The following is a 14,300-nucleotide window of genomic DNA, read 5'->3' on the forward strand; positions in this document are numbered from 1 at the left end:
TCAAAGTGCAATCAGATGATGGGCTTTGTTTTTAGAACATGCTCAAGCTTCGAGAGGTGGGAGCCCATTTTATACTTGTTCAAGTCTTTGATTCGAAGCCAGCTTGAGTATGCAGCACCGATCTGGAGTCCTTATCAGATCACCTATGTAATAAAACTTGAGAGAATGCAAAATAAATTTCTAAGATTCCTCTTCTTCAAAAAATTCGGGCATTCCTGTGAGAGGGGTTTTCCTACAATTGTTTGAAGTTGACGCTCTTAAGCTCAGGAGAGAGGTATCATCTTTGATTCTTTTCCGTAAGATACTAATGAATGAGGTTGATTCTTCTTATCTCCTGGGAAGAATTGGATTCGCCGTGCCCACTCTCAGGCGAAGATGGCATTCCCTATTCGTGGTACAGAGTTGTAGGACATTTAATGCATATTTTCCCCCCCCTCAACCACATGCCAAGATTGTTGAATGGACTTGGCTGTGGGGTGGACGTGTTTTCTGATGGCCCATTAAGTTTCAAGCGCACAATAACGATGCTTCTGAGAGAGAATCAGAATAACTGAATTTTTAATCAGCAGCCATAATTTTCGCTAATATTTCTATCATTGTTAAATATAAAACTCTTTAAATATTAATTTTTCTTTATTTGCACATTCAAACTCATTTTATTCTTACTTTCCCCTTATTTCCAAAGTTTTTTGCTGGCAGTTATCATTATCGCCCTCATCCTATCATTCATATGAGACTGCATGCTCTCTCATCATCTTTATTGAAAGCACCTCTTCTTCATCACTTCATATATTCATTTTCATCATCACTTTCACCATCAACTCTATCAAGGAATATCTAAGAAGTAGTTTTCTAAGTATTATTTTCTTTCTTTTCAAACTTTAGTTTTAGTATATATTTTTTTGTTTTGATTGAATTGTATACTGTACTTATTGTTGTGTTAATGGAAACATATTTGGGTCATTACCTGTTGTTTCCGATGTGATATTGTGAATAAATAAATATGGTATAGAGCGTTTATGTCGCAACTTTCACTGTTATCTAAAGCTGATTATTGTCGATTTTCAATGTTTTGGCGGGGTGAGAGTGTGTGAACGGCACAATATGAGAGACTACCAGCGTCACACAGCTCCACGGGAATGAAATACGTGGACTATCGGCTTGAGATAACAGTAAAAGTTGCGACATAAACGCTCTATACCATGGGATATCTACTTACGCGTTTCTCTATGGTATAACTATTTCAATGATATCGATTTATTATAAAATTATGATAGAATTATCTTAAGAGATGTTCTTCTTTTTACAGGAGCACAGAAACCTATCTTTGCACATCCAACCAATAGCAAATCCTCTGACGTTGGAAACATCAAGTCTATTGAGATAACGCCTAGTTAATTCTCGGTGCTGTGGGCAAGAGCAATCGATCTCCAGAGACATGTGCAGAACATCACCTACATAAGCAATAATGGCTGCCATCAAAAGCACTGTCAAACTTTATCTTCCTTGGAAATAAATAGGAAAATATCCACAGCTCTGAGGAGACTTATCTTTATTCTCAATTCAAAAAAAAAATCGGAGTCCCCGTTGTAGTATATAGGATGTGGCTTGCTTTATATATATACTATTCGAAAATAGCAATCTGATCTTGAAAGCTGATGTCTTGCTGCCATGGCTCAAAATCGAGTGTAGGCACTATCTCCTTCACCCTTAGACTACCAAATAGGGTCTATGAAGCTTGTCCCATCAAATACCAAATAATCAATTTTACCATTGGGATAATGTGTCCCTATACAAAAACCATGATAAAATGAATAAAATTTAGTAAATAGCTCTGGAATTTCAATTTCACATGTTATTATTGACATTATATATGAAGTATTTACTCACTTTCAACTCAAAATGACACTGCAAATCACATTAGAACAGCTTCATTCAGCACAAAACCAGCATGTGACACATGCATGCATGAGAGCACATAACCTCAATTCACAATAATATGGCGATCAGATAGTTCTAAACAGCTGATGTATTTCACAGAATAGACCCTAGACTACCACTGGGATTCATTGCTGTATAGTTTAGAAGATCTATTCACCCACTGGGATTCGATGAACTTCTATTGGGACGTATTGTCCCAGTTGTAGTGTGAGGTTGGTCATTTATGCTGGGACATATTGTCCCGTTGGTAGTCCAAGGGTGAAACAAAGTGCATATGACAGGTGGTTGATGGTAACGTCAGCACAGGCAGGGCTTCTGCACCAATAAAAACACTACCTATAGCTCACATGGGTCAGCTGAAATCAACAAATTTTTATTGTTGTAGAAGCTCTATATTATGTGTTGACGTTACCAGAATGCACTAAGGCTTTGTTTACGGAGGTAGTGATGTAGGCCTAGGCCAAAGTTAGTAGGCGGCCTATATAATTGGCATTCTCCTTGCACAGCATTTCTCAGCTGCATCATCTGCTGATCAGTGTCAACTGTCCTGCTGCTCCATAAAAAGTAGGTATGCAAGCGGTATCACAAATATCAAACTCTATCTCCCACTACAGTGATATCAATATTACTATTCAAATTGAGAGATGTATTTATTTAATACAGTAGATGTGTTAAAGCATTTGAAGGCTGGAGCAGCATTTTTGGCACCTTGAATTATCATACAGCTCTGCTGAGTTGTAGTTTGCATCACATGGAAATGCAACTGAAAAATGATTGTGTGCTATGGCAGCTTCAACTGTCCAGATCAGAATGCTAACTCGATGTCGATTGCTCATCAAATATGACATGACAAAGCAAGAAGTAATACCATCACATCATCTTGTATGTCTCCTATTGTTTTTAATGGATGTACTAACCCCTACTGCCAATACTTTTTTGTGGTTGGAAACATTATCAACACAGAAATTTCATTCAAACCAATAGGCTACATCATAAGACATTGCAAGAGATGCTTCAAGTTTTGCTACAGCTTGGTTATCTCACATTTGATGTGCATTCAACCTTGAAGAGGTTCTAATAGAAGCTTTTGTTGTGCAAATTAGGCCTACTAAGGACAAGGTATAAGCTTCAGTGAGCTATATAAGTTCTGAAAATTCTACCATCTTCTCCCTCATGAAAATAATGTAATTAAACAAAACTATTGTGAGAGAATTTTTGTGCATTGCCTGAACATTGATTTAGAGTGTGAAATATATGAATATTATTCGAAAAAGTGTGTTATGTTAAGAGACAATCTGCCAATCAATTGTTAGTTCTACATACTCCTTTTTTAAAAAAGTGTTATTTGTGGAACTGTATAATATTACCTGTTTAATTATCTTAATTTACGGCACTAGATAATAATAAATAGTATTCCATTTAATGATGGATAGAATTGTTTTACAGTTGATACAACAATTGATTGAAAATGAGAATAGTTATTTTTATAGGTGTGGTTCATTTATATTACAACATTTTCCATTGATTTTAAAAACACTTCAAACGATTTTTCTTTGTATTTTGACAATTAGGTCAATCAAAATAATTTGATGATTTTCTGATATCTAGAATCAGAAAATGTTAATATTTTAACTAGCTATGAATAATAAATTATTGATGAAAAATCATCCAAGTGATTTGATCAGTATCAAGTGGCAAAACATCTACTCTTTTATTAAGGCCTAAGTTAAATTAGGAGACCAGGCTTGGATATCATGCTGTGCTGTCTGCTTGTAAAGCCAGATGGGACACCAGTGGTGTCCAGGTACCAAAATGTAGTTTCTTGGCTGGTGTCTCTAGTGTAATTAGTAGCATAGGAACTTATAGTGCTCAGTGAGTCGCTTGGACTCTCATTGGTGTCTCAGCCTGCGAGCCTGGTATCCTAAGGTCATAAGGGTCTAGGAATTTTTTTTATATTTAGAACTTCTCTGATCTTCTAGAATAACTAGCAAAAGAAGAAGGTAGGATTGTACAAGCTGTGTCTGTCAGTAAAACCTCCGCTGAATCCCCATAGATAAAACTTATTATGTGATATAGATAATTTTACTCAGCACTTCAAGGCACTACAAAATATTTCATATACAGTACTGTTAATATTGAGAATTATTAGACATTTCATTCTAAACAAACAAAACATCTTAACAAATTTCAATCGATGATGTTAAGTAGAATTTGTAAAATGTAGTAGGTACCGGTAGGCTTAATACAACTGATTAACAAAATGAGAACCCCTGTACAAGTCCATTCAAGATTGCAACGCAAAGTGAAGCTTGTCTAGATACGTTTAAATAGTTGCTGCTTCCAAAAAATAACCATTAATAAATTAAAGTGAAAAATTCCACTAGCTGAATAAATTTAAATGGTAACATTTAACAAATTATTAACAAATATTTTATTTTATTTTATTTTACAAATTGTTAACAAATATTATTATTAACAAATAATTTAACATTTAACAAATTGCCCAGTATTAAGTTCTCCTTCTATTTCTAACTAAAAATGTGTGAACCTGTAAAAATGCAGTTCTGGAACCAGTTTTTCATAGATTTGTAATACGATAAACTCCAATAAAAACCATTAATAAACAAAAAAACTGGTGAGCAATACAATTTAGTGGAATCTGTTTTGCTTTCATCTAGCATAGTCTCTCTGTTTAGTAGTTTGGATGCTGAATGATATTTAGTGAATATTATTCACGGTTCTCTATTTTCAATGATACATGAAAATAATTTCACAGATCTTATCCATTACATTTGTACTCTTCAACAATTTGTTACCTTTTAAAAAAAAAATTGTTGATATATCAATAAAATTTTCGATGTTACGACTATATGTTTATAAAGTTCATACATATTTTTTTTTTTAATGATAGAATCAATCATCATACGAATTGTTCCATTATTTACTTAACAGGGAAGTATAGGATACTATTATATGATTATTATTTATCACTACAGAATTTATATCGTATCTTAAAATATAAGAGACGATAAGACTGTGTTTGTACATTGTAAGGATATGGCCAAGATCAGAATTTGATGTCTTGATTTTCAATTTCAATTTTATTTCCAATTTTTTGTCTTGCCTATTATCATAGAGAAACAATAGCCTAAGTAGATATCCAATGGTATAGGGCGTTTATGTTGCAACTTTTAAACTGTTATCTCAAGCTGATAGTCAACGTAGTTCTTTCCCGTGACGCTGGTGGTCTCTCATATTGTGCCGTTCATACACTCTCACCCCAACAAAAAATTGAAAATCGACAATAATCGGCTTGAGATAACAGTAAAAGTTGCGACATAAACGCCCTATACCATGGGATATCTACTTACGCTACCTATAATTGTTTCTCTATGCTCTGTAGTTGGATTCATGGTTCTGAATCAGAGAGAGTTGCTGTTTCAAATCCTCTGCTGAATATATACTCAAATTTTTCTCCTTAGAATTTTCAACATCGATAACTCTCCTTTTGATTTTGTCAAAATAATGTATTATTAGCCTATTCCATTTTCAATTATTAATCTCTCTATACGGTAGTATATTTTTGCAGTTAATAGGATAATATGCAGCTTATTTTCAGCAGAGAACTATAAAACTATAATGTATTTTATTCTTGTGTTTTTGACAGACCCTTCTGGAGTAGGTACACATCACATCTGCTCTCTGCTCATACATTGCAGAAATCTATTCATAAAATGTGATAATATTGTCACTTAAAATGATGAATTCTTTTTTAGAAATGAAATATGTATGAACTATATTATTGGATATGATATATTATATAGCTGTAGGCTATACTTATGTAAACCTAGATATATATTTTTGTATTGGATTCATTTGAAATGGAATATCATGTCTGGATGTACGTTCTCTTACATGTTGTGGTGTGGTACCGTACTCACCATAATATAATATACTTCTGCACTCTCAAATATTATTCATGAGAAAAAGAGGTTGATATTTATAGGGTTTATCAGTATGAACACAAGAAGCACAAACATTTTCATTAACTATGGAGTGTTTCCAAATTATATAGCCTACTTGATCTATGATGTCCACCTAGCAAATATTTCAAAAACTGAACGATTAATATTATGAATAAAAAATATAAAAATTCCATAGATATGCTCCAATTTTGAATCTTCTCATAGAGTGCCTCTTCTCTCAAGTATCATCAATAATAACTATTATTATGGGTTTCCATAATTCAATTTCCAATTTTCCATTTATTTATAATAATCCATAAAGCTTTCACAATTTATAGCCTAAATATATTAAGAGAATAAAAATTGACTAATTGCATTTTTATATCTGCCATTTCAACATATTTTTAGTATATTTTGATAGATCTCTAAATAACAATGCCTAACATAGAACCCGAGCTGAATAATTAGTTACGGTATGTCGGGCCTGAAGCATAGCTTTCTATAATTGTATAACTAAAAAATATCAGTTTACAATTTTCATGAGGATGAAAAATAAGAGTATAATCGATTGCATGGCTTCAGCACTAGTCTAGTATAATAAATTGTATCAAACAATAAACAAAAGTTTTTCACATGGATATCATAAATACAGTCACTAGTCCTACAAGTGATTTGATTCTCTTTGATCAAAGGAAACTAAAGTGTAATTGTGTTGCATAAAACAAAAGTAGCAAGTAACCCTGCAGAAATGAATTTACATGAATAATAACACAATTTATTGAATTGATATTCTAATTTTTTACTGTTCAATGATACGCTCTGAATTATAGTTTTCAAATAATATTTTAAGTGATGTGTTACCACACAAAAAGGTCTGTAAATTTGAATTCAAAACAATGCCTAAGCTATACTGAATTAATGAAAAGATGAGAGGATAATTTATCACCACTAATCAATTATTACTCTTTACATGAATGATGTCAACATGAACTTCAACTGAATGGATGTTAAGGAACTTCTAGAAAAACCAAAGAACAATCCTACATTCCAAGAATAATGAAATCATCACTGCTCCTTGCAACTGAAGCAAACTGCTACCATAGAGAAACAATAGCGTAAGTAAATATCCCATGGTATAGGGAATTTATGTCGCAACTTTTACTGTTATCTCAAGCCGATTACTGTCGATTATTGTCAATTTTTACTGTTTTGTCGGGGTGATATAGTGTATGAACGGCACAATTTGAGAGACTACCAGCGTCACACAGCTGCATAGGGGAGAACTTTGTGAACTATCGGCTTGGGATAACAGTAAAACTTGCGACATAAACGCCCTATACCATGGGATATCTATGCTATCGTTTCTCTATGCTGCTACCTACTAAATAATATCAACAATGTGACATAGTTGTATGATTTTCCTAATTTTTTATCATGAGTCGATCATTGTAATAAGTGGGTAGTGAAATTAAAAAAGCTATGCAACAGGTTTGTCTTGATGTATATATTTATCAATGTTTGTTTCCATTACAAACTGCTTGTTAATAATCACTTTTGAACAACTAAATTACGACATAGCAGTCAGGTATTCATAAATAGAAGCTATTAGCTTCTACCACAGAGGAAAGAAGCACTGGTATCACAGAGGAAAAAAGCACTGGTATCACAGAGGAAAGAAGCACTACTGGTATGCTTATTCCGTGCTTCTACTCACATTTGTGTAGTGCTTTCGGACACTAGGCCCTTCATCAACACTGTTAGCCTAGTGTGAGAAAGCTCTCCACAAATGTGAGTAGAAGCTAATAGCTTTTATTTATAAATACCAGTACCTGACTGCTATGTCGTAATTTAGATGTCCGAATATGATGTATATATTTATCATGAAATGATGCAAAATGCAGGAAAAATTATTGGCATTGAAATAATCAAGGAAAATATGTTATTTTAACTTCCAAAATATGAACATTTTTCTATAAAAAATATGTATTAAAGATGCATTGAAATTATTGTATGAATTTCATTTCAATAAACCCACTTCAACGCTAATGTGTTCATAATTCAACTGTAGCCTACCATAGATAGTTTCAAACAAATTTCAACTTGTTTCTGAACAAGTTTTTTATCAAAGACAATGTGTTGTGTACAGGCGCAGAATGCTAAAAGGATTTATTAAATAGATATTAATTATCACCAAACATATTGTGTTATCTATAACGTGAAATTTATGTTATATTTTTTGTTTTCATCATCATTATGTGGCACTACAACCCGATATTCGAGTTTTGGCCTGCTCTACAATCAGTCTCCACCTCTCTCTATCCAGTCACAAAGAAGAAGGGATCAGAGGGAACATTCTTACCGACTATTTTTTCGCCTAATGTGTAGTATCACTTATACCGGTAGAAAGCGCTTGTATACGCAAATGACGATTTCTGTCTGAGCTGGTTTAGTACCATAGTAGGGGGACGTAGTGGGGAGTCATTGGCATCCTACACTTCCCTCTCCAACAAACCAGTTCACACCACTCTCTCCCCCCAGCAAAACAACTGCTGACAGCATTTGTGGCTTGAGGCATGCATGTCATTGTTTTGCTAATAATACATAGACTAGACATTCATTTTTCTTATTCTAATCACTTGCTACTCTCAACTCTCCAGATCGCATGAATGCTGCATCTCCAGTGACAAAGAGGATTAATTTTTATTTCTAATCAACAAGAACTAGAAAACAATAAGTGAATGAGTGGCCAGATAAACTATTGTCCATTATAAACATGTAATATAATCCAAACTTTATTACATTATGTACTTCAATTCAATAATTGAAAAAATTTAAATCAATCTAATTTAATCCACAATATTGCGATTTTGAACTTAAAAATTGAGAAAGAGCATGGAATAATTTTAATCATGACATGTTCTTGAGGTGCTGTGTAATGCAGCATTATATTTCTCTATTATTATTCTAAAATGATTCTAATAAAAATGATGTCAAAACTGCTCATTAACAATAATATTGTTTCAGTTACTTTTTTTTCCATTGAATAGCCAAAGATTGTTGACCTTAATATTATTTCAGTTGCTTTTTGTTTTCATTGAATAGCCAATGGTTGTCAACCTTTTTCATGGACTGTACCCATAGTGGAAAGTTCTAATTTTGCATTATGAACTAAATGCTGTTAGGCTAGCCGTCTAGCGGGAGATTGGGGAAGAGGGAGTAATTTGAAAATTCAATGAATTTCTCTCATTATAAACTTATAAGAGCCACTATCTTCTTAGCATTCAGTAAAATAACATCCAGTTTCATTGTATATTATAAGGAGGAAATTGATTGATACTCTTTAAAAAGATTCACCTACCCCTGTTATTATGTATGTGTATTTTTGTCGTAAATGTATTTCCTTTGCTTGATATAATACAAAATTATAAGTAGAGCAATAAAGAGCAAAACTAAAATCGTAATTCGATTTTGAAATAATCTTCATGACCTTTTAGAAGAGACTTTGTGGCTGAATCTGCTAATCAATTCCGACCATGTTGATAAACTTGAAACGCAAAAAATGCTGTTGATTTTATCATTTTTATTCATAGTTCACTTGGATGCACGGTACGATTCAATAACTTGGAAATATCAAGAGATTGAAGACATTCTCCTCATATTCACGATCTCGGTAGTTCGAATACAAAATTATAAGTAGAGCAATAAAGAGCAAAACTAAAATCGTAATTCGATTTTGAAATAATCTTCATGACCTTTTAGAAGAGACTTTGTGGCTGAATCTGCTAATCAATTCCGACCATGTTGATAAACTTGAAACGCAAAAAATGCTGTTGATTTTATCATTTTTATTCATAGTTCACTTGGATGCACGGTACGATTCAATAACTTGGAAATATCAAGAGATTGAAGACATTCTCCTCATATTCACGATCTCGGTAGTTCGAATACAAAATTATAAGTAGAGCAATAAAGAGCAAAACTAAAATCGTAATTCGATTTTGAAATAATCTTCATGACCTTTTAGAAGAGACTTTGTGGCTGAATCTGCTAATCAATTCCGACCATGTTGATAAACTTGAAACGCAAAAAATGCTGTTGATTTTATCATTTTTATTCATAGTTCACTTGGATGCACGGTACGATTCAATAACTTGGAAATATCAAGAGATTGAAGACATTCTCCTCATATTCACGATCTCGGTAGTTCGAATACAAAATTATAAGTAGAGCAATAAAGAGCAAAACTAAAATCGTAAATCGATTTTGAAATAATCTTCATGACCTTTTAGAAGAAACTTTGTGGCTGAATCTGCTAAGATGGAAAACAGTAGTTGAAGATAAATATTTATGGTAACTGACAGAATCCAAAGTCAGGGCAGTGGACTGTGAATGATAGTTGGTATTAATATCTACAAATAAATCTTTGAATTCTGTGCATAAAAATACTGATAGCTTGAAGTGTGGTAAGTACGCCAATAAAAGACCAAATGAGTCAACAAGATAAGATTTAATAATAATAAAATAATAATAGGCAGATGGCCACATACAAAAACAATTGTAAGTAGATTGAGTCGAAAAATCTTGGGATAATTACAACATGTGATAAAAAACGTTAGAGAAATACAAAATTTAAATGAAATTAGGTCAATGACATTAATGACCATTGAAGCCTGACAATAATTGAAAAGGTAATATTAATGATACCTGAATTGCAAATATAAATTGAGTGCTATAATGAAAAGTTATTGCTGCAAATTTCAATCTTAATGATTTACAAAAGGAATAATAATAAATGACAATAAGCTGTAGATAGTGCTCAACAAATAGAATACATTAAAATATAGGCAGCATAGGCCTTCAGTAAATTAAATGTCAAGTTAGACATCAATTGACAAAAGGAATAATAATAAATGACAATAAGCTGTAGATAGTGCTCAACAAATAGAATACATTAAAATATAGGCGGCATAGGCCTTCAGTAAATTAAATGTCAAGTTAGACATCAATTGAACAATTAATAGGCGTCGGTGGCCTCAGTGAATTGAATGTCAAGATAGACATCAATAGATAATTAATAGGCGTCGGTGGCCTCAGTGAATTGAATGTCAAGATGGACATCAATAGAACAATTAATAGGCGTCAGTGGCCTCAGTGAATTGAATGTCAAGATAGACATTAATAGATCAATTAATAGGCGTCGGTGGCCTCAGTGAATTGAATGTCAAGATAGACATTAATAGATCAATTAATAGGCGTCGGTGGCCTCAGTGAATTGAATGTCAAGATAGACATCAATAGAACAATTAATAGGCGTCGGTGGCCTCAGTGAATTGAATGTCAAGATAGACATCAATAGAACAATTAATAGGCGTCAGTGGCCTTAAAATGACACTTAAGAGCTAAGGGTAGCTATTAAATACAATGAAGTACATATTATAACCTTGACATTATATAGGACAGTGCTCTCAATGAGACATGCACTGTAATATATTGAATTCATGAAAATAGGCTCGATTACCAAATGTTTGGACAATTAAATGTTTTTAATTGCCGAAAAAGTTGAATGATAGCTACAAAAATTGTATAAATGCACATAAAACTGTTTGACTTAGAAATAGAGAGCGTGATCCAATATCGAAACGCTGCAGCATTTTATGAACAATTATGTAATACATGCGTAAATGAAAATTGAATAGAATGATTTACGTAACCTGAATGAAATTTTGAAGAGGAGATGCAGCCAGGGAGACAGGCAAGGAATCCGCAATACCCAAAGGAACAGGACATCAGCAAGCGACGATGTGATCTGGCCATGCGATGACAAGAATGGAAGCGTCCACCACAGCAGGCAAATCCCCCAGTGTAAATGTGAGCAGGAGCATGTAGAATTCCAAACGAATAATCCGACCTTCAAGTTGTGGAATTTTTAGATTGATTTCCAAATGGTAGAGATGATGAACTTGAAAGTTTGAGTTTCAAGAGGTGAAGCCAATCGTTAGAAGAATGGCAATTAACGCCCACATGAGGTTGTGAACTTGACAAAGTTTATCAGCGTAAATATGCGAAGAAATCGATGAATAATTGAATCACAATTGAAGAATAGAATAAACGAATTAATTTGAAAGAATAATTCACTTTTAAAAACGTTCCGTAGATCAGATGAATTTGGATGAAAAGTTTAGACCGGGAGCGAGATGTGCACCCACCAACTAGACTCCATTGAAAGACAAGGAAACAGCTAATGCTCGGTTGAAAAAAGGGACATGCCGGATGTGTTTGAAACATAAGTAAAACGTTTACAAACGTTTGGTGAAAAAGTAACAAATATCTAGAAAGTAAGATGCCTAAAGACAAAATAAATTCCAAAAAATCGAATAGTACTAATATTAAAATTGAAACGACAAATAACACGACGAAAAGTATAGAAAACCAACTTGAATCTAGCAGTGCCATAGAACCGTGACTGTGACGTCACCGGACAGCACAGACGGAAAATGACGACATGATGTCTACGTAGTAGCGGAACGAGTAACAAGTGGAACCGTTCCTATAAATGCTTTGTCAGATTTTACAGTAACTGAGCTCCTATAGGATAAAATTTAGAACCAATCATGAGTTTCTATGATGTATGATTCTCGTTTAAGAGACTCTTGTTTAACAGTGGAATTGCGAAAAAATGGTAAAACTTCAATCGTCACTTTTTCAATCGGTTGTAACTTTCTAATGGTATTGAAATCGAAAGTATTGTTGATTGGAGTGAGAAGAGGAGGAAATTCCTCACATCCTTGACTAGATTTTGATTTTACATCTGAATTATTTCATAAGATATGTAGCATTGAATAAATAAATTGTCATTATTTTGTGTATGGAATATGGGTTGAAGACTTGAAGTACAGTGTACACTCAACAAAAAATTTCCCATTTCTCTTAGGAACTTGACTCATGATATATGATTTCCAACTACCTTGACAAGCCGAAAAGAAAGAGCGTACGGGAAGATCCGAACATTGTATCAAAAGTTATGAATGAAATTTCGATCCTTGAGGTGCCCTTAAAATCTTTGAGATAGAGCGTTCTACCTGTTCTCAAATTGTAGAGCACAAAATTACGCCTAGTAGGATGTTGAATTATACATTTTTGAATTGTGACAATCGGAAGATATTGTTGATTAAATACTATAAGATTTATCAAAATTGATTTTTCCATGAGATTCTACTCGTTTTGGAAAAACTGTAGGATAGAACTGATTGAAGTTAGAGAGGTCTGAATGATTTAATTTTATTCTGAATTTTATATACAGTAAAAAAGGAGAGAGAGGATTTTTTTTGCCCAATGACTGGATTTGATTGTAATAGCTCAGAACTGGAGAATGAACCAGACATATTAGGTATTTGGGCCACTCTGTACAAGGAAATTTTGCATGCGAAAATTGGTTCTGGACTTCTCTTATGCATACAAACCCTAAAAAATCAAGAACTACAATGAATATAAAATATTGCCTCTTTTTCATGTCTAAATTGACTGGACTAATTATAATGTTATAACATGAGTCACATCTATCTTCTATAGAAGGTGGCGACAGGCGCGGATCGCCCCGATCCCCCCCACCTATTTCACAAGTAGTGTTTGAAAAAACTACAGTTACTATAGTTCAGTCACTATAGACATCAAAAGGGGGTGTGCTTGCATTTTATATTGTAGATCTGAATTCTCAATTTGGATACATGAGAGAAGTCCAATTTTTTCATGCAAGATTTCCTTGTGCAAGATACAGAATGGCCCAAATATACCTAAAATATAAATGGTTCATTTTCCAGTACACAAAGAAATGGCCAATTTCTATATTCAGATAAATTATAGAAAAATACTTGATCTTGAATTTTAGAACAGAATCTCCTCTTTTAGTTGCTGAAAACGATTCATGGGAGAATATGATCCTAGTGTAAGATTAGATTGTTGAAAAAATCATGAAATCAAAGATACTTTCCCTAGTATTATTCTTTCTATTAGTATTACTCATGTTCATTCTTATAGAACATGATCTAATGAACTTATATCATGGTACAAAATCTCAATGTTATGACAAGATTATGGAGTTGCTGGTGATGGTTGAAGCTAAAAATAAGGTATTTTCCAAAATACAAGGAGCATTGTTATCAGGTGTACTTGAAAATCTATAAGAGAAAGAGCGCTCTACCTTGTCTCAAATTGTAGAACTCAAAACTACGCCCAAAGGAATTTTGAATTATAAATTTCAATTGTAAAAATCGGAGGATATTGTTGATGAAGAATGAGAATTTATCAAAATTCATTTTTTCTTAAAACTTTACTTATTTTTGAAAAATTGTAACTTTGTACTCATTGAAGACAGTACGTTTTGAATGATCTCATTTT

The 14,300-nt window shown here is 33.2% G+C and overlaps 1 protein-coding gene across 3 annotated transcripts in view; it reads left to right on the top strand.

The window, feature by feature from the left end:
- The window catches only part of LOC111060142 (slowpoke-binding protein), a 65,054-nt gene extending 57,141 nt beyond the window's left edge, over nt 1–7,913 (top strand). For 2 of the 3 annotated variants that reach the window (XM_039429459.1, XM_039429449.1), the window contains one exon: nt 1,310–7,126. In XM_039429459.1, the coding sequence (XP_039285393.1) occupies nt 1,310–1,387 (78 nt within the window). In that variant the 3' untranslated portion in view covers nt 1,388–7,126. Of the gene's footprint in view, nt 1–1,309 lie in introns of all 3 variants that reach the window. The other variant, XR_005571457.1, reaches the window with a different exon arrangement.
- The last annotated feature ends 6,387 nt before the right edge of the window (nt 7,914–14,300 follow it).

Source organism: Nilaparvata lugens, chromosome 1, assembly GCF_014356525.2.
Source record: "Nilaparvata lugens isolate BPH chromosome 1, ASM1435652v1, whole genome shotgun sequence".
NCBI classification, from domain to species: Eukaryota; Metazoa; Arthropoda; class Insecta; order Hemiptera; family Delphacidae; genus Nilaparvata; species Nilaparvata lugens.